This window comes from Azolla caroliniana, unplaced genomic scaffold (genome assembly GCF_043228905.1).
Source record: "Azolla caroliniana isolate FFs.n. ecotype wild unplaced genomic scaffold, voAzoCaro1.0.p SCAF_6, whole genome shotgun sequence".
Taxonomy (NCBI): Eukaryota; Viridiplantae; Streptophyta; class Polypodiopsida; order Salviniales; family Salviniaceae; genus Azolla; species Azolla caroliniana.
In genome coordinates this window covers 6,357,029-6,382,769 of record NW_028230441.1, presented here as the reverse complement: position 1 = coordinate 6,382,769, position 25,741 = coordinate 6,357,029, and the positions used below count along the sequence as shown (strand labels likewise).

The window sequence follows — 25,741 nt, the reverse complement described above, 5'->3', positions numbered from 1 at the left end:
ATCTCCACCAAAAGCACATAGTTGTAGCATATCACATATCATATAGTATACTAAGTTTTTTAAACAAGAGTTTGTGGGAACAGATCAAATTTTGAGAGGCCATTTAAAGATATAGAAAGTCTGATGTTGAAATGACCTCAGACATGATTTGTATTATTAAAGATCTGTACAACCTAAGGTATTTTCATTAATAATTTTCAAGATGTTCCAACTCATATCAGGTCTTACAGTCCTTACTGCCTCATGAAATCATTTATACTGTTCCAACAAAATTGAGGTACAAATTTACACTCCAGCAAATATCTCTACTAGAACTTTAGCCATTTCTGATAATAAACACATGTTTTTGGAGAGATTAGGCCATTATCTGTACACTCATGCAAAACCTGGAAAGGGACAAATTTACCCGAGTTAGTGAGACAAAGAAAACAAGTTCTGTCCAAGTTGCTCAATGAAACAAACTCTTACTGGGCAGACTCCACATGGGATGCTTGTAAATGCGGAGCTTTCTGAAAGACGATTTTGAGAGCTTCTGTATAACAATGTGTCCTGTTGATTGAACAAATTCAATTGATCTTTTTAAATTTTATTTCTTTTGTTCAATCTCAATGCATGAAGTCTTGAAAAACATGATCACTAATCATCAATCAACATAGCATCACAACCAAGTGGTGGGTTAACATTTTGTTAATGAGTGGTGGAATATGGATTATTCATATGTATGATGTTTGGTAGAAAATTTTCACAAGGTGTCACCACCAGGTAGCCATAGCCTATCACTTATTCAGATATTTTGGGTATTTCCCAAGTAAGATGTGTCGAATTTTGGAGAAAAACTCTACATTCACATGATATTAACGTGGCGAATGATATGAATGCAAGGTCAAACAATATGCACCTTTGTTCAGACTTAATAATCAATTAAAGAGCCTATATGTAATAGCAATTATCGTTTGATAATTGAATTACAGATAGTTGTTACACAAGTCATATGACTCATGACAGGTCTGTCTTCTGTGATATTGGAGATGCCTCAAATCTTGAGGCTTCATGCATGGCTAATGTATTTTTTGAGTCACCAACTACAATCCAAAATGTATTACATAGCTAATCTACTCGAACTTTTTTCATTTACGGAAAAAGGCTATGGTGGAGGTGATTGACATCAACAACCAGCAAATTGTTGCTAGTCGGCAAAAAGGAAGTTGGCTTGTATCTCCTTAACAGCTCCAACAGACCATTACCATCCTCCAAGTCTCATCTACTATAACATCTAAGTTATAACTTAGTAGCTCAGGGTGATCCCCAGTTGTGACATGCTTGGTTTGGGCACCTCAACCATAATTCTCTTCAACAGCTCTCTTCATCCCAAATCATGCTTGGCCTTCCTCATTTTAATGTCTCCAATACTTCACGTGTGGCTTGTATATATGGGAAGCCACATTAATTTTGGGGTTACTGCATATGGATTTATGCGGTCCAATGTGACACAACTCTTGGAGGTATATGATATTTCGTGCCTATAATTTATGATTTATCACATAAAGTTTAGGTTAAGCATAACGGGATCTCTCGCCTGCCCCCCTCGCATTTCTGAATCTAGAGGTATGTACTTGTTGCTATACCCTGTCGTATACCATAATTCTAAGACAGACTTGTACAGGCCACAAGTGCAAACCCTTCTTTTCTTAATTTCAGCCAAATCTGATGCATTCTCTAGATTTCAAAAATGGGCGTCTCTAGTTGAAACAAAGACCTCCAAGAATGTTCGACAAATCAGATTTCACAATGGTGGTGCGTTTATTTCACGTGCCTTCCATACCTTTTGTTCGCAACATGGACCCACCTCATCTACACCACTCACAAGACCTCATAAATCCAATTGACTCACAATGACACAGTTTTCCCTGTTAGAGCAAAAACAAAGCCCTTGAACTTCCTAAATGGACGGCAGCCAGGGAGATAGAGCTTGATTTCGTTATGAGGAATCACACATGGGAATTGGTCCCACGTCTTTAAGACAAATAAGATATTGGTGTGACGTGGATATTCAAAACCAAATACTACACATGGATACATTGGAGAAACACAAGGCTCAATTAAATTCTAAAGGGTATTCCCAAAATGGAAAAAGTGGACTTACAAGGAAACATTTGCCCCAACAACGTGGTATACTTCTATTGGATGTGGCCTACAACTTGCTGCCCACTACAATTGTGATATATTCCAAATGGATGTCAAGTTTACCTTTTTGAATGGTGGCTCAATGGAAGAAGTTTAAGTTGAGAAGCCCCCTGGTTTTGAGTTTTCAGGTCCACTGCGGCCTACAACTTGCTGCCACTAAAATGTTCTGCTGACAACAATCTTTAGGTCCTCTCCTAAGATGGCTAGATGTGTCTAGTTATTCTGTATATAAATGACTTGCCAATTATAGGTTCTTTTTAAGTCAAGATAGAGCAGCTTCGCAATTATATGAAAGAGACATTTAAAATGACAAATTTAGGGCGTCTACATACTTCTCGGGCATTAGTTTATCAATCACATGGAGGCATATGTCTCTGCCAGCATAGGCATCTTTGACAACTTCTTGAAACCTATGCCATGACTGATTGCAAGCCCTTTCTTGTCCCATGGATTCACAATCCAAGCTTTCTCATGAAGAATATTCTCCCAGTTTTGAAGATAGTATAAAGTACAGGAGGCTGATTGGATCCCTCATTCACCTTACCTACCCAAGAGCTTATCTATCCTACAATGTAAACGTTCAGTCAGTTTCAAATGCACCATGCCAAGTTCATTTGCAAGTAGCCATTTGTGTTCTTTGATACTTAGCATGCACAAATGATTATGGCCGTTCATTCAGAGGCATTGAGTTTATTGGTTACTTGGGTACTGATTGGCCAGGAGATGTTGACACAAGACAGTCTACATCTGGCTATTACTTTTTACATGGCTCGGGTTTTGTTTTCTTAGACGCCAAGAAACAAAATTCCCTTTTAACTCTCATTTTTTATTTAACGGCTTTGCGCCTCACTAGAAATATTGTACTAGTTTAGTTTAATTTTCTGCTCTCCTTACTACTGTTCATAACAGTTTTCTCATGGATATTATTCATTTAAGTGTTGTTTTCTCTATATCTTATTGTATTTTCTTTCATTATAACTTTGTGTTCTCTTATTTAATGAAAATTAATGATAGGACTTCTTAAGACTTACAGGAGGGAATGCAGCAAATGGTCCAACACCTGTGCCAACTGTCTCCTCTAATTCACCATCCAGAACCAGCATATCCATGAGCTGGCAACAATTCAAAGTTTTAGAGAAATATACTTTATAGTAAAATAAAAATGGCCTACCTTTCAGAAAAAAGTTTGACATTTAGAGAATTAACCTGCTTGAAATCTTTCAGGCGAAGCTCTTCTTTCGTGATACCAGACTTTCTAACAGCATCTGCAATATTTTCCACACTAGCCAGGCCCTAGAATATGACAAACATGCTCTCTCTCTATCAATTAGTTTACCCTAGTGGTAAGTTTTTAGATTACTAACCCTAGGGCTTGGGTTTGAGACCCAGCTTTCACACTTTTCTATTATTTCATATATATTTTCTTAATTTACTAAATGCCACTGTGGAATGTAGGGGTTGAACGCATAACCTTCTGGTCTCCAACTGATCTACATCCATCTGGGCTCTCTCTCTCTCTCTCTCATAGGTCTAAAATCCTTACTTGTCTCACAACAATTTGAACACATTGCTGCTTGAGGACATTGACAAACTCCGCATCAAAAGTTTGATCAGTGTACCAGGCTCCACCTGTGTGCTCCTTGGAAGGTTTGAGTTCTGCTAGCATGTATACCTTCTTTCCTTTGTTCTGTAAAGAATTGGTATACATTAACGATACAGTCATACTACTGAATTCTTCAACATAAAAATGAATCTGTTGATCATAACCTTACAGCAACAGACTTCACTGCTTGTATCAAATGTCGGGCTTCAAGGTTCTTAATAGCTTTTGCCACTTGTGGTTGCTGTAAATTTGTGTTGCGTTTCATGTCCTTGGTCCAAATACCTGAATATTTGGTTTGGATGAGATCTTCTAGAATGAAATTCACACCTGCCATTCATAAATCTAGATACATTACCCTTATTTCCGGATTGCTGAATGACTTGATAGACAAGCATGTCATCTGCTGTGAGACCTTTAAACCTGAATGAATCAGAACATATGAGAAAGATAAGAGAACTTCCAGGTCAAAGTTATGGAAGAATTAAGCTAAGCATGTGAAGTACAACATACTTTCCAGCCTCATCCTTAGGCTGCAGCTTATAGACATGTGTGCTTCCCTTTTGAAAAATTTGAACTTGTCTCTGTCCACATAAGGTGCAGAAGTTATGAGTTATAAATACTTCATAACATAGCCACCGAAAAATTATAATGGAATGCAGGTAAGCTCATGGGAAGCACAAACCTTGGAGAGTAGAATATTGAGGGCCTGTGCGCCTGCTTCATCGATGGAGCCTAGTCCGGAATTTAGACCTTCTTGCGTCAATCCCTGCAGAAGAAGACAGGGAAGGGAGCATGCGATAACACAGAAGAGAGAAATCGGTGAGCCGATAATATGGACTCCTCCATACCTCAGGAGATGCTTGCAGCAGGTCGAGGATGCGATTCACTGTAGCTCCCACTTGTGGGGAAATTGCCTTAGCCGCCATGGTTTCGTTGTCCCTCCTTCGTGCAGAAGAAGAAGAAGGAGAAGAAGAAGAAAAGAAGAAGAAGCAGGAGCTACCTCCTGATACACAGAAAAGACAGGCAGAGTAGAGGAAATAATGTGTGTGTTTGTGTGTGTGTAGGTTCCAATGGGCAGTTTGAATGTGAATTAAATGAAGACATGGGGGGTTGTAGCTTCCTGAACAAAACAGAAGAATAAATAGCACACTTCTCTTTCCTAATTACCACCCAGAACAATATGATTCTAATGTAGTAGATAACCACTCTAGAGTGATTTCAATGAAGGCCCGAGCATCCGACGTTGGTACCAAGTTGAGAGAATTTCATTACACCTCTTCTTTACATTTGATTCCTATCACAATCCGCATGTGAGGATTATCACGAGTGCATATTATAATCGGTCTACAACAAGAATGTGCACTCAAATAACTAGCTTTTGTTTGTTAGATTTCATCACATGATTGGTCTTTGTTTAATGTTTCCAAGCACATGGGCACGCCTACCCTAAAAATTTGATTCACCTTTCTAACACGTGTTAATAATCTTCTATGACCTAAATAGACATAACCTTAAGTTTTCTTATCAAATTCTACATCTCTTTCCACCATGGCGTCAACTTAAGCTAGATATCTATCTTCATTTGGTTGAGCATTAGATAGCACACTCCTTTACTATGTGAAGCACTTATGTGCAAGAAATAAGAGGATGCAAAGTTGGTGTGATGAGTGACAAAGAGAAAGAAGGATGAAAGAATTTTTAGTAGAAGGATACATACATGCTTTGCTGTATAATAGGGGTCGTTAGTGTTCCTCTTGTAGGCAAGGTCGTGCTCTCTCAACATAACACTAAGCAAATGCAAAATAATGCATTGTTAGCTTATAGAAGTCCTATATATTCTCACTTGCTTGAAATAAATGGTCGTGTGGACAAAGTAATGCAACAAGATTAGTTTTCTCGTATCTAGATTCCACCTCTTGAAAATTTGACTTTCTTCAAATACTTCATTTCAAACAAGGGCTGCATCATGCTTCCATGTAGAAAGATTAACATCAAAAAAAGTGTAGCACTATTTGCATGGTAGTGATGCTCATATCCATCATTTATGTGTTGATTATCAATCATTTACTTTGAAATTGTTGCAACAAAATCCTAGCACATAAAAAAGTAAAATGGGGAGTAACTTCATTCCACATCAAAGCTAAATCATTCATCTACATTCAGAGAATAATTAGAAAAAAAGGTGTTTCGAATAGCCATGATTTACACCACAATAGCATAAACGATATTTATGTTGTTTGAATATGCTATGTTCACTCAATAATAACATAGAGTGAGCTAAGAAAACAAAGTTTGAACAAAGTGAACATAATCAAAGAAAGGGTTTAGGGCTTAACAACTATGGTAAGTGTTCAACAAAGATATCACATAGAGAAGCATTTCAAGGGGATATTATGTCAAAAATCACATGTTCATTTTTCCAACTATTAAAATCTTCGCCATGATAACCCCTTTCCAAAATAAACCAATGAATTTATGAGCTTTTGATTAGTAAAACAAGCGCAAATCACCAAACGCATAAAAAGGATGGACACAGAGAATTGCATAATACGCCTCTGAACACTTGCATTCAGTTTTAGGCGTGTTACCAAGAGCATTGGACTATAATTTTGCATGGCATCACTTTCCCCATTTCCTACAATCGCCAACAAGCTGCACCAGGTAAGTCCTTATCTGTATCTCAGCCTCACTACATTCTGCCTACTAATGAAGTATCTGTTACCAGCCTGGTGATGCCATTGTGCCATCACATTCCATCAACTGACATGGTCTCAAAAATAGATGTATGAAGGCAGTGAAAGGGTGTGGTTGTTCCCTGCACCTTTCCGTACAAGGAGAAAATTTTCCACTAAACAATTTTGCTGCCATTTCTCTACTTTGAATGCTTTCTTTCCTGGTAACAGGCTTTCAAACAGTAGAGCTGAATTCACTATGTTATTTTCAAGAAACATTATCTTCACTTGCAACTCATAACTTGTACAAGGAGCTGCTGGTACTATTTCTGCATCGGTAGAAAAGCTGAATGGCACTCTGATGCAGGAACATGGGGCTCAACTACACAAGGAATTAAGAGAAATAAATATTTACAGGAGTTCCAATAATAAATAATTGATCTTCACTTTGTACAAAACTGATATTTACAGGAGGTAAGGCAGGATTTTGCAATGTCAGCCACTACAAAGTGTTTGTGTTGTACTGGAAGATGGGTTGGTTGGGCTGACATTCAAGATCATATCTGTTTTTGCAAATATCACCTACAGAAGTTATGGTTGATGAAATAGAACAGCTGTCGTGTCCTTGGTTCTAAAAGTCATAGTATGGACATTCGTAGTGTATGTTCAAGAACTAGATCGAATACAATAGACCTTGTAACACAGCATGGGAGGCACTGGTTCCATTGCTCCATTCTAATTTCCTCGGTTTGGGGAAAGATTGAGATTCTAATTTAACCATATACCATGACAGAAAAGATTGGAAGACATTCCTAGATGAACAGAGATTTAATGTGGATATCCGGTTGCACCAAAATTTGTGCCTAGCCTGCCACCCAAGTACAAAATCAAAAAACAAACCCAGCAATCTATGCAGTATGAGGTCTCAAGAGACTAGCTAAAAAATACCTTGTTATTGATTACGTCTTCCTTGTTTTGAACCTGCATCATATTTTCTTCGCATGTCTGCTGGTAGACCTGACAAGAGGCTGTCTGACCAACATTTTTTGGAGCAACGATTTTGGGCCACATTAGCATGGATTTCAGTTAGGATACTCCATATGAGTTCTAGTTTCTTGAAGACACCTACATCACTATGACTTTTTATCTGCTTTTCGGCTTCTCAGAATTACAAATGCCATACCACATAAGAGAGTAAGTCTCTTGCTGCACCATGATATACACCTCTCAACAGGAAAACCCACCGAATTGTCCTCTTCCACTCCACTGCAACTTAGACAAGAGATATTTTTAAACCAAATTCATAACTCCCCAAAATTCTGCACTGTTCCCAGAGTGGTAAATCATTGATTTGTGTAGCCTTTCAATTTCTTTCAAATGGTGTGTTGGCGCCGTTGGAGAAGAAGGAAAGCAATGAACATAAGCATACTATGATTGTTTAAAACAAACAGTTCAGAGCCCCTTAATAAAAAAAATTCATTTTAAAGTGTTTGCATGCTATGGTGTTTATCTGTGAGTTTCGAGTGTCATGAGCACAAATTGCCCAAAACTCTAAACTGGGGACAAAAAAATTTAATGAAGCCCTTCAGTATATGTAATGTACATTGGGGAGGCCATGAAGCCAGCTGCAGCAGGAAATAGAGAGAGAAACCAAACCAGTACAAGGAGCAAAGCCGAATTACGATATGGCAATGAAGAAAAAAAACATGGACAACATCAAGGACGCAACCTCTTCAAGCCAGCCCATGCATCCTCTGACTTTCGATCTAAGGCAAATGCACGCTGGTAAGCCTTCTCGGCATCCACAAAACGCTTGTTCTTCTCATAGCAGCGTGCCAAAGTGCAGAGAACTTCAGGGTTGTCGGGCACGATCTCGAGTGATTTGCAAAGGTCCGAGATGGCGGCATCCATGTTCTTGCGGGCCGACAGAAGGAGGCTGCCACGCTTGGCGAGGGCATCCGCCATCTCCAGAGGGGACAAACTCTTCGACGTTTCAGGGGAATTAATGGCAGCATCCAAAGATCTGATGGCACCCTGCACGAGGCCTTGCTGCTCGAGAGCAAGAGCTTTCAAGATATGGAAAGGTGCAGCATTGCAAGGGTCGAGCGCGATTGCTGCATCCGCCTCTGCCGCTGCATCTTTGGCAAGAGAGCGAGCTTCTGCAGGTGCAGAGGAGGCCCTTGCGAGGAGCTGCACGCCTTTGGCGTAGTGGCGGCGAGCATCGGCTTTCTTCTTCGAAGGTCCAGACAACCTCTTCTTGCTCAAGCTCTGAGCGAGCCAAACTGCACAAATGCCTGCCACCAGAGCCGTTAGCTGCAGAAACAAGTTCTCCATGCCTCCTCGCCCACCATTAATCTGATCACTACACAGTCTTCTTCTTCTTCTTCTTCTTCTTCTTCTTCTTCTTCTTCTACCTCTCTCAGTCTATGGAAAACAAATACCCCAATAGATCACCAACAAACTTTTGGAGCCAATGGATATTTATTCCTAAACTTTGGGATAAAAATTTGTGCTTGCCAATTTTAGATCGTGAAACCTCTCTCTCTCTCTCTCTCTCTCTCTCTATCTCTGTGGTGGACAAAATTTATCTGTTGCCTGGATCTCCCAGAGGTGGCGTGGCCATTGTAACACACACCCGCGCTTCCATCCTGTAAACCGCATAGGTTCGTTCACTTGTGCGTATTTCTTTGAAGCTTTTGGCCCAACCCATTGGGTTGGCTTGTGTAATGTAGGAAACAAAAGGCCCTTTTTTTTCCTAGGATCTGATGATGGGCATGGAATGCATTCCAACGCTTGTCATTTGCAGTGTTATATGCATTGTGTCCAAGAAGAAAGAAGGAAGCCAAAACTTGAATTTTCACTGAAGAAATAAAGGCCTGTCTTAAGAGAATCTCCACTTACTTGCTCACGATTTTTTTGACAATCAATAACATAACTAATGCAAGCAAGCGTGTGCTTTTTTCGGGGACAGTTGGCCTCCTTTTGCTCCTATTTAATTCAATTCATCAAGACCCTGGATTTAGGAGAGAACACACTTTTGACTTTAACGTATCATATAATCATGTTTCTCCTGGACACTCCCACCCATACATACATACATACATAGTTAGCAGCCATTTCTCAGAGATTAAACAAAGTCTGAGCAACATGAGGAAGAACTCTCTGATTATCCCAACTGTATCACATGATATAGCTCCTGCAAAGGAGCACGTCGTCGTCTCGGGTAAGCCCTAACTTCTTCCCGCAATTCATTCTGTTTCCTGCGTTTCGGCCCTTCTTCAGGCCTGACAGCGAGCCTGTGCACATGGGCCGGCCAGGTCAACAATTTCACTCCATGCGGTATTCTTGCTGCTTGGCTAATACTGCACTGCGAATAGTAAAGGTGTGTCTTTGCCCACAACGATTCTTCGATCGGAGGTGGAATGAAACCAGAAGGGTTTACATGGACACCATGCTATGCAATAAGAAGGATCGTCGCCATGATTTAGCAGTTACCTCCGGATCTGTTATTCAAGCGCGACCACTAATGCGATGGCCAGTGCAAAACATTTATCATCAGAAATTCTTAGGAAAGGTTCGCAAATAAGTGAAGAATGGAGGCCACTGGAACCAAAGCATGCCCTCTCAATCTTATCTGGCCTCTCTCAGAAAAGAGATTTGGCGCTAGCAAGAAAAGCATATGTTCTTGTCATTGAAAGTGGGCTCAATCCGATTGGTATTTTGACCAATCATCTGATCCGCCTCTTTTCTGAGTGTGGAAGCCTGCGTGAGGCGGAGGCAATCTTCTGCAAGGCTCCAAATTTGTCTGCCTATACATGGCATGCAATAATTTCAGCACATTCCACTCGTGGAGAACCCATCAAGTCTCTTGATTTGTATAATACCATGCAACGTACAGGTATAAAACCAGACAGAGTAGTCTTTGTATGTGTCCTCAAAATATGTAGCATTCTATTGGATGTAGAGAATGGGCGATCGATACACAATGATATCATCAGAAACATTGTTGAAGCTGATGCCATTGCCCAGACTAGCTTGATCAATATGTATGTTAAATGTGGATACCTGGAAGATGCATGGAAAGTGTTTGAAGAATCTCAAACCAGAGATGTTGTTATGTGGGGAGCAATAATCTCAGGGTATAGTGAACATGAGCACCCAACTGTAGTCCTTGAGCTTTTTGAAAAGATGCTCGAAAATGGTATTCATTCAGATAGGGTGACATTCTCATGTGCTCTGAAAGCGTGTGGAAATTTAAATTGGATAGGTCAAGGAAATGTATTGTATCACTTAATCCTTAAACAACAGGATGACACAGACATTGTTGTCAATAGTAGCATAGTTGACATGTATGCTAAACATGGGAATCTGAAAGAGGCTAAGAAAGTTTTTAACTCAATGCCTTCTAGGGATGTTATATCTTGGAGTGCAATCATCAGAGGATACACTGAATTTGGGGAGGAATTTCTTGCCCTTGAAACTTATCAAAATTTTCTTCAAGAAGGGTTAAGGCCAGATGCCGTAATGTTTTTGTCTGTGATAAAGGCTTGTGGTGGATTGTCAACAGTTCATCTTGGAATGCTCGTTCATGATCAGATTATTAAAACTGGATTAGAGTCAGAGGTGGAAATTACAAATACTTTAATCAGCATGTATGCTAAATGTAGATGCCTTACATATTCAATTAGACTATTCGAAAGACTGCGAGATCATCATAATGTGATTTCATGGGATGTTATGATTGCGGGCTATGCACACAATGGCCAAGCTAATGCTTGTCTTGAATTATTTGCAAAAATGCAGGGTCAAGGTGTGATGCCTACAGGATCCACCTATTCATATGTAGTGAAAGCGTGTGTTGAGAAGGGGACTTTAGATTTAGGAAGGAAGATGCACAAATATATTGTGGCTATTGGGCTGGAGTCAGATAACACGGTCGGAAAATCCTTAGTTATTCTCTATGGGAATCTAGGGCATGTGGAAGAAGCATGTAAAATTTTTGATGGATTATTGCAGCCAGATGTTGTGTCTTGGAGTATGCTGATTGCAGGTTATGCTGAAGTTGGCCTTGGCCCATGTGCTCTTAACTGTTTTAAAAAAATGCAAGAGTGTGGTCTTGAAGCAGACAAATACACATATACATCAGTATTGAAAGGTTGTGGCAGCATGGGAGCTGTTGACATGGGTAGGCTTATCCACATTCTGATTATTCAAAGTTGTACTGAAATAGATAATGTTGTTAAAGGAACCCTGATTGATATGTATGTGAAATTTGAGAGTCTTGAAGATGCGTGCAAGGTATTTGGGGAAGGTATTAATTGTGATTTAGTCTCCTGGAATACATTGATTGAAGGCTATGTTCAGCATGAACAATCTCATCTAGCCCTTAATTTGTACAATCAAATGCAAAATCAAAATATACTTCCCGACTCTTCGACATACGTATCTGTCTTGAGAGCATGCGCTGTTATTGGGGCAAAAACTCAAGGTAAACTCATTCATTCAGACCTAGTAAAAGATGAGCTTGAGTCAGACATTGTGATTTGCAACACACTGATTGACATGTATGGCAAGTGTGCACAATTTAATGAAGCGAGGAAAATATTTGAATGCTTGCCAAATCAGAATGTTGTGTCATGGAATGCCATAATTGCAGGATATTCACAACATGGTCTCTCTAGAAATGCCTTGCAATATTTCCACGGAATGGTACAGCAAGGCTGGAAGCCAAATGCAAGCACATACACTAGCATTCTAGGAGCTTGCAACCGTGCATGTGAAGTGGAGCAGGCGCTTTGCCATTTTGTTTCTATGACTGAGGATTATGGATTAAGACCTACAGTCGAACATTTTGATTGTGTGATCGATCTGCTAGGTCGTGCAGGTCTCCTTGAGGAAGCAGACAGGCTCCTTCAATCTATACCACCTTTCCCAGACAGTTTTGCAAGGACATCATTGCTTTCTGCATGTAATGTCTATGAAAACATTGATGTTGGGAGGGATTGTTTCCAACATATTGCTAGGTTGAATCCTGCTAGTGCATCTAGCTATATGCTTATGTCAAACATATATGCTAATGCTGAAAAACAGGAGGTATGTATGTACACACTAGAGAAATGAAAGAATATTTTTGCTCTTTCAATGAATTCTTGAGGTTTGTTTTGCAGATTTAACAAATTATTGTGAATTAGAGTTTCTCTTTTGCACTGAAACCTACTGAGAACTGAGCTCACCTTGGTATAAATGTGTACAATATGATATGATATTGGCTTATGATAAAATTGTCGCAGAATGCTTTAATGGGATCAATTATATGAAATTGAAGGGCAGCTTTAATGAAGATTATTCAGTTATTTTAGGTGCTTTTGTTTTGAGTTCTTTGTGGATTTAAGTATGCCAACTTGGAGGTCACCCGTAGACACGTAAGTATATATAATAAAACAAAGTGCATGCAATTATTGCAAGTTTTTCTACTGATTGGTTGCCATTTTTAAGCCTGATTGTGTAGCATTCTGTCCTTCCTCATAAAATTTGGGTCAGGGTGAATCACAATGGGTGCATAGACCAACTGCAAGGAGCTAAAGAAACAGATGTGAAATGGGATAGGCTCGCTTTGGAGGCAGACATGGAGTGTGTGGTTAAGTAGGCTCCCAACCACAAGTTAACAAGCAAGAAGTGTCATGCATACCATATTAAGGGGAGGAGGCTTATATCGTTCACTCTATCGGGTTCTTAAGCAAAATGGTCAAGAAAATGGGAAGATCATTGCAACCTTGCCATGACTGATATGACATCAGTAATGTTGCACTTGTTTAACCCACACAACTTCACCCTCAGCACCTACAGTCCTAAAGTGTGTGGCTAAATAGGCTTCTAACCACAAGCTCTCAAGCAAGGGGTGTCAATGGTCATGCAAACCATATTAAGGGGAGGCGGCTTTTATTTTTGGCTCTTTCGGGCTCTTAAGCAAAATTATCTAAAAAATGGCCAGAACGTTGCTCCCTTGCAATGATTTATCACATCAGTAATATTGCACTTGTTTAACCCATGTGACTTCACCCTCAGCGTTTGCCAGCCCTAAAGTACCTTAACATCTCCAAAAAGGCAAATGTAGCTTATAAGACCTCTTTACACCAACCCTGTTGGTGCATGTGATTACATTAACCAATTACTCATCCATGTCGTTTTTTTCATCTTTCAACATCTTTAAAAAGGCAAATGTAGCTTATAAGATCTCTTTATACCACCCCTGCTGGTGGATGTGATGACATTACCCAACTATTCATCCATGTCATTTTTTCCATCTTTCCACATCTCTGAAAAGACAAATGTAGCTTATAATACCTCTTTATACCGGCCCTGCTGGGGCATGTGATGACTTTTACCCAACTACTCATCCATGTCGTTTTTTCCTTCTTTCAACTGAATTTCCATATTCATGAACCTTGAGGTATCTTGAGGATCCAGTGCTTATGATAGAGGATGCTGCAAATACTATTACTTTTAACTTGTCCATGAGCATCAGTTGACTAATAGGATATGAAATTAACTGGAAGACACAAATGCTAGCCTGAAGGTTAGTTTTGACGGTCACAACAATGTGGAGGAAGGGTTTGAACTTCTCTAAAACCTCATATTTATTTGTACAGAAGAAGAGATTGGATCCACAATCTTATTCTTGAACCTTTACACCAACCAGCAAGGACAAAAATCTTATCACTGAAATTTGCAACTAAAAAAACAGCGGATAAAAAAATCATTAATGAAAGCAAAACATAAATACCACAGCATTTAAGGAGAGAGATATTCATGAAGACTTTATCTGAATAATGAAATCAAAAATATTTTGAAGAAACAAGAAAGTGTTAAACAGAGAAGGCTTTGTCTCGAAAGAGGAAAATTAAGACCCTCTCTAAACAGATCCCAAAGTATATATATCCAGAAATCTCCCAACCTACACTAAAGTCTGTTTTACGTGTACAACTTCACGCTCCTGGATTTTATCTTCCTTAATCTCCTCTGATGATTCTAATGCATATTTGCTACTCTTGTTTGAGGTCTTTATGCCTCTCTTCGACCCTTACTTTTGCGTTGGCGAGGAACTGCAGCGTCTCCTTCAACACCTGCAGAATCCACTTCTTCCTTCTCCTTCCCTTTCTGTTTCTCTGATTTCTCACCGTTTACCGCATCATCATCAGCTGGAGTAACATCCTCCTTCTTGGCCTTCCCAGAAGATGCCTGCATAATATGAGAGACACATGAATTTTATATTTGTATGTTCTAAACCACACTCCTGGTGGTATAAGTCAAAAACTGCAACCAAACAAGGTTTTACCTTTTTGGATGCTTTCTTTTTCTTCCCTCCACCTAACAGAACCCTCAACACAACAATCACCAGCAAGAAAGCAGCACCTCCGAGTACGCTCAATGTCACAATGGGGTTTTCTTCAGCTTTTTCAATAGACTCCTACAAAAAGTGTGCATAATATGTATTACATACGTAGTTCATGAATCATCTATCCAATTCATGTATCACCTTATCACTCATAATCCTACATACTCTAGTGATGTTCAAATACATATAGTAACTATATACATACAATGCATGGATGCAAAATCATGACAAGGTGCAACATACCACAATTTTAATGCGATATGGTTCTAGTTGCGGGATCTCTGCAATCTTGTACAGGAACTTGAAGACAACCTCCTGGAAATTCAAATGCCATGGGAAAACAAAAGTTTAATAAACAATTGACATCCAATATAAAGCTTGCATGATGAGGACTCAAAAACGACAGCCCAATCATTCTGACATATAAAACCATGATCTCCTCACAAGTGCATTACCTGCACTTGAACAAGCAAGCCTGATTTTGAGGCTTCTTCAGCCTCCTCACTCTTCTGCTGCACCTTCTCAGCATCATATTTGACTTTCCATTGTGCTTCCCTATACTCTTTAGCCAATCCTTCATCATGTGTTACAAGAACATTGTCAAAGAGCAAACCATCCTGCATTGTCCAGATCTCAATGGCGATACCAGCAATAGCCTCAAGATTTGGCTTGTCAAGGTGGAAATACTCAGGATTAGGGATCTCCTGGGCCTTCCAGATACCTTTATAGGCAGGATTGTCGATCATTGGAGCAAACCATTTGCCCTTGTAAGCAGGGTTCTTCTTCGTTGGTCTCTTCCATTCTCCACATCCAGGACCATCCACACATCTTGGGTTGACAACCTTCGGAGCCTCCCATTCACCATCCTCATCATCATCCCAATCTTCCGGCTTTACAGCCTCTTCATCATCCACCTCTTCAGGCTCGTCATCCAGCCATCCCTCAGGCTTGGTGGCTTCAAGGTCTTCAATTTCGAATGGAGCTTCTTCATCCCAATCCTCAGGCTTGGAAGCTTCGGGATCAGGAATCTTAGCCCTCTCATCCCAGTCCTCGGGCTTCGTATCCTCGGGATCAGGAATGGTCTTAGGGGGCAAGACAGGGGGTTCAAAATCGGCGGACAATAGATCTACCGACTTCTTCTCTTGCCCATCGATAAGAATTCTCAGGGTGTTGTTGGGGTGAATGATGGCAGTGTACACGTGGGTTAACTTGTCATTGATGGGTGAGGGGGGGAACTTGAGGTGATGCTCTTTCACTTCACCTGTCTTAGGGTGCTTGTGCCTGAAAATGAAGTGGACCTTGTTGGTGGATCCACATTTGTCCGGACCAAACATGATGGAGTAAGGGGCTTCATTATCAAGCTGGTCTGCACTCCACCCTTCAGGTGGAGTTTGTAGGAACTTCAAGTAGGAGCCCCCACATTCAATACCATTCTGAAGCCTCAACTCATACTGCAGCACGACGGGTTCCTCTTTGAATTCAACAGGCTCATCGAGCAGTGTAGCTATCCCATACTTTCTCGCCTTCTCACTGGCCACCAGCCCATAATCCTCATGGCCTTCGCTCTTCTCGTGTTTCCAAACTCCTGAGAGAGAAAGAAAAATCGTATTAAAAAGGGAGGATGAATGCCCGGGTAGACAGATCCAATCGAATGATTCGCACACTCGAATCAATCAGATCTAGAGCTCAGAGAGACTAACTGAAGAACACACTACCTGTATACTCCTCCTTTTTCGACGGAAGCCAGCGACCTTCCCACGTTTCTTCGAACGATTCGTAAAAGATCTACGATGTAACACCAAAAGAGGAAGGCGAAGAGAGCATAAAGATGTCAGAATGCAAGTTAAAGAAAATCAAAACAAGACTACACAATTACAAGTATACAGATAGATAAAAGGAAAGAAGAAGAGATAAGAGCTAGAGGTGATCTGCAGGGTTTCTTACGGGGGCTGCGAAACAGGAAGAGATGGAGTTGAGCGCGAGGAGAAGCAGAAGGAGAGGAGGCCAGGATCCTGGGCGAGCCATGGCTGAGATGGTGCAGACACGGATCAAGAAGGAAACAAGCAGAGAAGTCGTTCGCTTCGTGAGAGAGAGAGAGAGAGAAGAGATCGCGCGGGTGAGCAGGAGGTGGGGGACAAGAAGAAGAAGAAGAAGAAGAAATAACACAGTAGACGGAAATTATTTCCATTTTTATTTTTATTCTTATTCTTATTTTTTTATTATTTATTTATTTATTTCGCAGTCCGCCTCCCATTCGCCCAATCGCTGTTCCCCGCCTCGCACTTCTGTCGAATCATAGCCTGCCACGTAAGCTCCATGACGTTTTCTCATGCTTTTAATGGAACTTTTGTTTTGTTTTTAAAAGAAAATTTGCTGCTATTCTATCAAACCCCCCCCCCCCCCCCCCACTTCTCTCTAATTGCGTCACATTTGAGTTTTGTTCTAGTTTTCTTTTTTCCTTTGCAAGAGATCAGCGTGTCTCCACACACACACACACCCACCCTCTCTCTCTCTCGTAGTCTTTTCCTCATCCGCATACGGCCGCGCAACCGACCGGACACATTCACACTTGAGCGGACGCATTTGCTCTTATCGCTCATGTGCGGCAATTTCTACACCTCGGAACTTCACCTCCAACAAATCAATCCAACCCCGCATTAAATCCGCGTATCCCAACAACATTGATTTGGCACGATTGCGTTCCTCGCTACCCCGTTCTTTTCTTCCTTCCTTCTCTCCCTCTTTCGTACATCGTGAATCGTGATGTATCGCTTTCAACCAACCCATGGGTTTCTCACACCATGAACGTGGTAGTCAATTGTTATGCTCCCATTCACGTCACGCTTATCTGTGAGTTTCTAATGGTTTATTTTATTTTATGCGCATGTGTGCGCCACACTGTCCAGTGTCAGATCTCACCATGATTCATCTTGAGGAAAAAAAACTTACAAGAAGTAAGGGGGGAGATTCAAGCGCACATGCTTATGGCCAATGCTCACACTTTTACACGTATAATAACCAAACCAAATCCCGTCTCGAAGCTATCTTCTTCATCCTTTTGGGTGAAAACACACAATTATATTAATGTGTGTGTGTGTGTGTGTGTGTGTGAAAAACACTACAAATGGTACCACAATGGTGTATGGTCAGTGGTCACCACTGCGCGAGTAGTGGAACATGTTGAATAGACAAGCCAAACACACCATCGAGGAAAGGATTCTCCAATAAAGAAAATTGTCATGTTAACACTCCCCTCAACTTTCGTAGATATGTTTTTTTATTCCATGCCCGCCAACAATACAAAAGCATTGCGCATATCCCAATTATTATACAATCCCCAACATCTCAAAAATAGGAAAACGATCTCCATCTCTAATTTTGGGTTGCCTTGTGTGAATTGTGCAAACATCCATTATCTTGGCTTCAAAAAACCTGTGACAAAACTCACCAAATTTGAGAAATGTAAATCCAAATCAGACCAGCAATCAAACATTATATGAAACAACAAGTATTGTCTTCCACTTGGACAGTGCAAAAGAAACAATTGTTCATTGTTAATCCACATCGGTTTAGAGCTAATCCCAAAGGAAAACCCCTTGGTCAATACTCTCCAAATGAAGACCTTCGTTACAAGTGACAATTTAGAATGCCAACTACGCTTTAAGATCTACCACCATCCATAATCAGAGCTACGTACTTCCCATTTTTGTTCAATCTTAGACGGTAACCATTGAAGGGACTCAACAGAGCAATAATACAAGAGATTGGTAGTCACTTGTAAAAACGACGTTCACAATTATGTATGACATTTATGCCTTTCGCACATCTTTTTTAAAAGAAGCTAAAACTTAAATGTGAAGTCCCATACATGGCAACTCAAATCACTAAAATCCTCTCAACTTTTGTTAGCATAAACAAGTTCACACAATATTATTGCCCCTTAAACTTGGAAGCTTTATTTACACTAAGATAGGCCATGATACCAAAACAACTTTACAAAAAAGACATAACCAACATGCTTAGACTTTAAGTTAAGAGCTATCTGAGCCAAATTTCAACAAATTCAATACCGTACACCAATTCAACTCCATGATATACGATAGTGGAGATAAGTGCCTATTATATCTTCTTTACAAGCCCTAGTTGACATTGAAATGATAATGACAATAATATCTTACGTCACCTAGCTACACAAAGGCCTACACCTGTTGTCACTAAATCACACTAATGACTAGCCACCAACCTTGACAATGTTGAAGTAACTTTCGTATGATCAAAATTGTGCGGTTTGCATCATGCTTCCCAACACATCACTGGATATATGTATTTTTGGTCAAGGTTGGTGCGAAGAAAGGTTATGCATGATTCCTCATGGTGCAATTATTCTACTTCTTCCCTTGGAAATCATTTAAATCTCTTATACTTGTCTAGAGACACAGGAAGCCCATTTCTCAAAGTCACATCCAACCACTACTCCCATCCTCTCCACATGTATCTCCCACTACACATATACCATCCCTACCTTCTCCCACTGACCCCTAGCACCTCTCATTCCACATTGCCTATCACCCAAAACCTATTGCTTGTGTCAATCTTTAGTTAGTTCGAACCAAAAGTGACCACTTGGAGTGTTGCAATAGCTTTCACAATAGCATAAATGTTGTACATGAATCTAGTTCCTTGTATATTGTCGTTCCCTCCACATAAGTTCCATATAGATACCACAAGACACAAGGCAACACAACCACTACTTTCTCAACCATGTTCTCCATCATACATTTGTTATCCCTCCACCACGACTAGCAAAATCATGGACACCCATGGACACCCACCATTATAAATATCGACTACACCACAAGTAGGCCCAATGTCCATTTAGGTGACCAATAACTTATGTATTGTCTATTTATTGTATGTATTGAAAATTGTTTTCCTTATCACATTTTTGGCCTATGGCCTCTTTCCATGACCATTTTTGCTTCGCTCTTCCTTTTTTTCCCCTTCTTTTCCTTCACTCTCCTCCTTAACTCTCATGTTTTTCTCACAATAATTTTCCATCTCCTACTCAACATTGTTGTTGAGAGATCAAGCTCAACTTAGTTTACTTAGTTAGTCAACAATGTAACTTCGTAGTAACCTAGATAGAATCTAGTTAGAAGTGTCGACTATAACGCCTTAAATAAGACCTTGTACTTAAGTGGGATATTCTAGATCCTCCACTCCCAAGTACATTTAATATAGGACTTACACCTTAGTACCTATATTCTACTCACACATGTGCACCTTTGCACATGAGATGTATATATGCCTCATTGTGGGTATTTTTGTATTTGATGACGATGATGCTAATTTAATATAGAGTTAATCATCCCCCATATTGTGTTGCTCATAAGTGTATTTCTCTCTCTCTTCCTCTCACACACATACACATACACACACATATCACATAATATTTCACTTAGCTTAATCACATAATTAGGTATTAATTAATCCATACTTAATTACCTAATTCTTAACATGGTATCAGAGTGTGTGGTTTAGTACAACGATTTGATCCATTATGGATGACAATCTTGGCGAGAGAAAACCCTCATTCATTCTTCGACCTCCAATCAATGTTATTGGTCGAAGAGAACCACGTCCGAACGAAAACGAAGATGTCGAAAGGACAAATGTTCTTCTCAAGTTCAAACGGTGGCCGAGGACGAGGTCATAGCCATAGAAGAGGCCAATTCGGCCCATCACACGAAGGGAACTCAAACCTTCATGGAAGCCATCGAGGAACCTTTGGAAGAAGGGGGAGCTTCCATGCCGAACAAGGTCGGAAAATGAGGCCCACAACTTGCAACTATTGCAGAAAAATCGGCCACCATGAGGAGGAGTGCCGAAAAAGAAGAAACGAGTCGGCTTCGACAAGTCAACAACTCACGAATTACGCCACCAACTCCGAATATGAGGACTATGATAGACTATTTGTAACGAGGCATAGAGGAAACTCTATGTCGGCCTCCGACTTCGCAAACACCTCCAACTCGAAAGATTTGTGGTTCGTTGATGTTGGCGCCTCACATCACATGATATCCCACAAAGAGTGGTTCAATGACTTGCGTACACCGGATCGACCCGACTACATAGAGACAAGAGACAACACCACACATCCCATTCGACACATCGGCAATGTCCCATTCGGGAAAGAAGGCAAACAAACTTGCATCAAGAATGTCTTGCACGTGCCCACAATAATGAAGAATTTGGTCTCCGTCGGCCAAATCGTGGAGCAAGGCATGCAAGTCCGCTTCAACAACAAAGGTTGTTTCATTGAGAAAGATGGCCGACTCATAGCCAAGGGACGGAGAGACGGTTGAATGTTCATCCTCAATTCGAACGAGGTGAAATCGACCATGTATGCCAAAGGTCTCAAAATCGAGACAAGCATCGAGTTGTGGCACAAAAGAATCGGCCTCATAAACCTCCAACGGCTTCAAGCAATGCAATCAAAGGGAGTCGTCATCGGACTTCCGGCATTCGAGTCGAAACGAGTCGACCGAGTATGTGAAGCATGCCAACTCGGCAAACAACATCGACTCCCATTCCCGAAGGAGAGCTCTGCGACCAAAGGCCTCCTTGACATCATACACTCGAATGTATGGGGACCAGCTCAAACATTGACGATCAGCGGATGCCGATTCTACGTCACCTTCATCGATGACTACTTGCGCTACGCGTGGATCTTCCTGATGAAGAAGAAGAGCAAAGTGTTCTCCCACTTCCAAAAACTCAAGGGCCAAGTCGAAAAAGAAATCGGTCGGCACATTCGATGCCTACGATCGGATGGAGGCAAGGAGTACTTCTCCAATGAATCTCACGGTGTTCGGAAGCATTGCGAATGTACGCATCCCAAACAAACAATGACAGAAGCCTGATGCGAAGTCGGAGGAATGTATCTTCATAGGATACTCGCCCGAGAAGAAGGCATACAAGTGCTACAAGTTCTACCCGAGCGGTTCGGGTAAGTCGAGACGTAGTCTTCGACAAGTTTGCATCTTGGTACGCACCAGAGACAACTTCGACTCCGACTCCGCTTGACCCGGAATCTGCCGAACAAGAGGTAGAAGATGGAGATCGCTTTGAACACATATTCGAAGAAAGTCCGATTACGACAAGGCTTACTGGGCCACAAGAGCCCCCGTGCGACCCAAGCATGTCACGACCAAGTACGACCTTGGACAAAGGCAATGGAAAGATGCCCGAATATGAAGTCGGTCATCCCGACGACAATGATTTGGATGTGTCGGCTCCCTCATTAGACTGTGAGTTTGGTGTACCCATCATGCGGACACCCGGAGTAAAGAAGACGCTCACATCGGCGAGCGAAAAACTTCGACGCTCTTCTAAAGAGAAGAACCCCGTCACTCGGCTCGGCTACAATGAGTACATGGCCCATCATTGTGCCTTCGCGATGAAGGCGACAACCGAACAAGAGCTCGAGAGCTCTATAGAAGTGGCTTGTAACCCATGATGGGTGGAAGTAGTCGACATTCGCTCACACACTTCAAGCTTTCATCATCAGCTTGAGGGGGAGGAACCGAGATTGCCACAACGAAGAAAGCCGAAGGCCAGATGGAAGCACACGAAGCCGACGAAAGCCAAAGCAGATGTCGGACGCCTCGCACTTGAGCTTGAGGGGGTGGGGTGTGTTGAGAGATCAAGCTCAACTTAGTTTAGTTAGTTAGTCAACCATATAACTTTGTAGTTACCTAGATAGAATCTAGTTAGAAGTGTTGACTATAATGTCTTAAATAAGACCTTGTACTTAAGTGGGATATTCTAGATCCTCCACTCCCAAGTACATTTAATATAGGACTTACACCTTAGTACCTATATTCTACTCACACATGTACACATTTGCACATGAGATGTATATATACCTCATTGTGGGTATTTTTGTATTTGATGATGATGATGCTAATTTAATATAGAGTTAATCATCCCCCATCTTGTGTTACTCATAAGTGTACTTCTCTCTCTCTTCCTCTCACACACATACACACACATATCACATAATCTTTCGCTTAGCTTAATTACATAATTAGGTATTAATTAATCCATACTTAATTACCTAATTCTTAACAATTCTATATTGGCTTTTTGACACCACTCTCTACACCCATTCCCAACATCACAACTCTCATCCACCATTGCTCTAGGTTTCTCTCTACTACTCTCGGTCACTCTTTTCTCAACATTTATTATTATTCAACACTTAGAGATGACCCCTTGATGAGTCATCATTATAGAGGTAAAGTTATGAACCTATCAAATAAGTCATTGCTCTCGAGACAATGGGGCGATCATTCAAACATGAATCCTTGCTATAAGAAATACTAACAAGTCTTTGATACCAAGAGGCAACTCTATATTGATGAGACATCATTACAAGCAAATGCGATGAATGGTCAATAAGGAGTTCTCACTCTGTCTCCTCTATGCTACTCTCTCGCTACACTTAAAAAGATGAAGCACCCTACCAAGGTAGTCTATTGCACATTCTAAATCAATACTTGGTTACACTATGACACATCATGGACAACAACCAAAAATGCTTACTTTGAGTATGAAACAAATATTTTTGTTCTCATTAATGACAAATGTGGAACTTGCATCATGCCAACATGCATTCAACCTCTACCATGGTGATCTCTTTTTCCTTGTATTGCTTGTTTAGTCTTGCTTGTGTTGGACTTTTGTGATTGAGATGATGACCTCATTTGATTGTTTTGTTGTTTGTGTTTGCAATCAATATACCTTATGCTTTTATTGCCTCGAAATCCATGGGACTAATGTTTGTGAGTTGTATATTATTACATATCACTAACGATGGGAAAAAAAGAATAAGAGATTTTAGGTGCTTAAGCACACTAACCCTTGATTGAATGACACGAGGCAAACATAAAATACCATCAGTGTCTCATACCACTGAATAATACCTTATTTTGTACCTTGAATACTGAATAATGGATCTGAAGAAGAGAGCTTCGCTTCACCAATAGAGACTTGGAAATGTCTCAAGACATTGTAACGAAGGGTGTAGCTAGTTCCCTTTATATAGCTTCATATTTAAGGCTTCGAGACTACTCCACGTGTCTTAGGTCCATATGGGTTTACCCAAGACCTTAGGATAACCATGTTCTGATTGTCCTATCTTTAACTCATTAAAATTAGTTCTAGAATTGGTCCATAAGGTTATGCCTTAAGATAATCGCGTTCCTATTGTCCTATCTTTAACCCATTAAATTTTATTTTTTTTCAAAAGAAAGTATACTTCCATTAGTATTTAGAAAAGTCATAACAACATACAAAAATTTCCCCAAAACATCTTTATAAGATGCTGGTTGAAAAAACAAAAGTTTTGACTCCAACATAGAGTAAAGTAAACAATCAATTTGAAAATTGTTCTATAAAAAGCTTCCACAAAGGTCTACCAAACGAGGTAAAATGCAATCTATAACCTTTTGTTATGCAATCAAGAACCTTCAATCTCCATAACATGTTGCAGGCTGTAAATAACCATCTTCTTTCACCCATTCCGGGTGATCAAGAGTCCTCAAGGGATGTTCCATTCAAGGTCCCAATACCCTCTGTTTTTCTCTTTGTTTGATGCCTCGAGAAGATTGTCAAGGCCTCCATACTGAATGCAAACTATATGTCCCCCTGGTTTAAAGATTGTGGCTTGCATACTTCCATTGTCCAGTGTTATAAGCGTGTGAAGCCTTTTTAACCCACATAATTGTTTGATAAGTTGGCACTGTCCATAAACATTCTGTATTAAAACAAACAATTAATCTAAAGTTTTCCTCACCCACTCTCTATAGTATGCTTCGATGACACCACCATCTTCACTCATCCTCATAACAAGAAAAATGTTTCATACAGTCCACTTCAGCCATCTCGGCCATTAGCATGTTGCAGCATCTTGCCAAAGTCCACTAAAATCCTACATAATCAACAAAACTCAATATAAAAATTTCCTCACCCACTCATGCTATTCAACTTCGACCCCACCACCATCTTCACTCATCCTTATCTCATAAAAATTCTTCCTTCAGTCCACATTAGCCAACTCGTCGACTAGCATCTTGCCAATGTCCACACAAAACCTGTATTAACAACTCATTAAAATTAGCTCTAGAATTGGTCCATAAGGTTATGCCTATAACAAATACCCAACAATGAGAGGGCCCTCGATATTGCATGTTACAATGACTATAATGGAATCTTGTCCCTTTACCAATTTCAATTTGAATTTCATTCAGAAACAATCCTAATCTTGAATATGCATTATTAGTTACAAGATCCCTCGTTACCAATTGGGTGGGCTATTTTAAGAATTTACATGGCTCAAGTTGAAGGAGCAATGGTGGCATTGTGCAATGATTAGGTAGTGCCATTCCCATTTTGTAGTGGATGTCTAAGACATGGATTTCGCGACCGTAGTGATTTCTAATGGACAAAGTGGGGATGGTGAAAGCTTGTTGGTGGTGGTTTGCTAGATGGATTGATTTGGAATTTAGTTTGAGATTGTACTCTCTTAAGAAAGAGGGGAGAAGGGTTCTTAAAAAGAGGAAGAGGTGGGTTTAGATAGATAGATAGATAGCCTTGCAAAAGAAGATAGAAGCCTTTGGTGAGTTGGGGTAGGAGGGGCTGAAAGAACAAGACTGGTGCCCCATTGGTGGTGGTGTTTGGTAGTGCAACAATAAAATTGGAGCTACCATCAATGTAAATGCATAATGCAACCATGTGGAGGCACAACTGGAGGAGGTGGCGATTCATCTACTGCTAAGGTAGTCATCTGTCCGTAGGAGATACGAGATCAGCTGGGCTTATCTA

General features: G+C 40.5%; 4 protein-coding genes across 6 annotated transcripts; 1 reads left to right on the top strand and 3 right to left on the bottom strand.

Moving 5' to 3' along the window:
- Positions 1 to 165: 165 nt before the first annotated feature.
- Positions 166 to 4,785, bottom strand: LOC147862853 (DNA binding / DNA-directed RNA polymerase). Of its 2 annotated transcripts, none has more exons than XM_087321848.1 (10): positions 4,636 to 4,785; positions 4,470 to 4,553; positions 4,298 to 4,368; positions 4,143 to 4,207; positions 3,957 to 4,069; positions 3,728 to 3,871; positions 3,391 to 3,477; positions 3,216 to 3,296; positions 469 to 532; positions 166 to 386 (listed from the first exon to the last, which is right to left on the bottom strand). In XM_087321848.1, the coding sequence occupies exons 1-10, from the start codon at positions 4,711 to 4,713 to the stop codon at positions 376 to 378; spliced, it is 798 nt and encodes a 265-aa protein (XP_087177974.1). In that variant the 5' UTR covers positions 4,714 to 4,785; the 3' UTR covers positions 166 to 375. The 2 variants fall into 2 exon arrangements, with proteins under 2 accessions (XP_087177974.1, XP_087177973.1); XM_087321847.1 differs by having other exon boundaries at positions 469 to 549; positions 4,636 to 4,784.
- A 3,142-nt stretch (positions 4,786 to 7,927) lies between these two features.
- On the bottom strand, positions 7,928 to 8,932 carry LOC147862852 (uncharacterized). Its single transcript, XM_087321649.1, has one exon. It carries the CDS (start codon positions 8,791 to 8,793, stop codon positions 8,176 to 8,178), a length of 618 nt encoding a protein of 205 aa, XP_087177775.1. The 5' UTR covers positions 8,794 to 8,932; the 3' UTR covers positions 7,928 to 8,175.
- A 607-nt stretch (positions 8,933 to 9,539) lies between these two features.
- LOC147862851 (pentatricopeptide repeat-containing protein At4g13650-like) lies at positions 9,540 to 13,505 on the top strand. Of its 2 annotated transcripts, none has more exons than XR_015529957.1 (2): positions 9,540 to 12,866; positions 13,000 to 13,505. XR_015529957.1 is itself a non-coding variant. In XM_087321445.1 (2 exons), exon 2 carries the CDS (start codon positions 9,991 to 9,993, stop codon positions 12,577 to 12,579), a length of 2,589 nt encoding a protein of 862 aa, XP_087177571.1. In that variant the 5' UTR covers positions 9,544 to 9,682; positions 9,777 to 9,990; the 3' UTR covers positions 12,580 to 12,799. The 2 variants fall into 2 exon arrangements, 1 of the variants encoding a protein (XP_087177571.1); XM_087321445.1 differs by lacking the exon at positions 13,000 to 13,505 and having other exon boundaries at positions 9,544 to 9,682; positions 9,777 to 12,799.
- A 781-nt stretch (positions 13,506 to 14,286) lies between these two features.
- Positions 14,287 to 16,953, bottom strand: LOC147862850 (calnexin homolog 1-like). The gene is made up of 6 exons (XM_087320851.1): positions 16,799 to 16,953; positions 16,570 to 16,639; positions 15,310 to 16,439; positions 15,098 to 15,169; positions 14,795 to 14,926; positions 14,287 to 14,697 (listed from the first exon to the last, which is right to left on the bottom strand). The coding sequence occupies exons 1-6, from the start codon at positions 16,877 to 16,879 to the stop codon at positions 14,521 to 14,523; spliced, it is 1,662 nt and encodes a 553-aa protein (XP_087176977.1). The 5' UTR covers positions 16,880 to 16,953; the 3' UTR covers positions 14,287 to 14,520.
- Between the last annotated feature and the right edge of the window lie 8,788 nt (positions 16,954 to 25,741).

Excerpts from the sequence above, each read along its gene's own strand:
- LOC147862853 (XM_087321847.1), bottom strand. The coding sequence starts at position 4,713 with ATGGCGGCTAAGGCAATTTCCCCACAAGTGGGAGCTACAGTGAATCGC. Across the intron at positions 4,554-4,635 it reads TGCTGCAAGCATCTCCTGAG|GGATTGACGCAAGAAGGTCT; the intron begins GTATGGAGGAGT and ends CTTCTTCTGCAG. Across the intron at positions 387-468 it reads TCCCATGTGGAGTCTGCCCA|GTTTTGCATGAGTGTACAGA; the intron begins GTAAGAGTTTGT and ends GTCCCTTTCCAG.
- LOC147862852 (XM_087321649.1), bottom strand. The coding sequence starts at position 8,793 with ATGGAGAACTTGTTTCTGCAGCTAACGGCTCTGGTGGCAGGCATTTGT.
- LOC147862851 (XM_087321445.1), top strand. The coding sequence starts at position 9,991 with ATGGCCAGTGCAAAACATTTATCATCAGAAATTCTTAGGAAAGGTTCG.
- LOC147862850 (XM_087320851.1), bottom strand. The coding sequence starts at position 16,879 with ATGGCTCGCCCAGGATCCTGGCCTCCTCTCCTTCTGCTTCTCCTCGCG. Across the intron at positions 16,440-16,569 it reads GAAAAAGGAGGAGTATACAG|GAGTTTGGAAACACGAGAAG; the intron begins GTAGTGTGTTCT and ends TTTCTCTCTCAG. Across the intron at positions 14,698-14,794 it reads AAAAGAAAGCATCCAAAAAG|GCATCTTCTGGGAAGGCCAA; the intron begins GTAAAACCTTGT and ends CATATTATGCAG.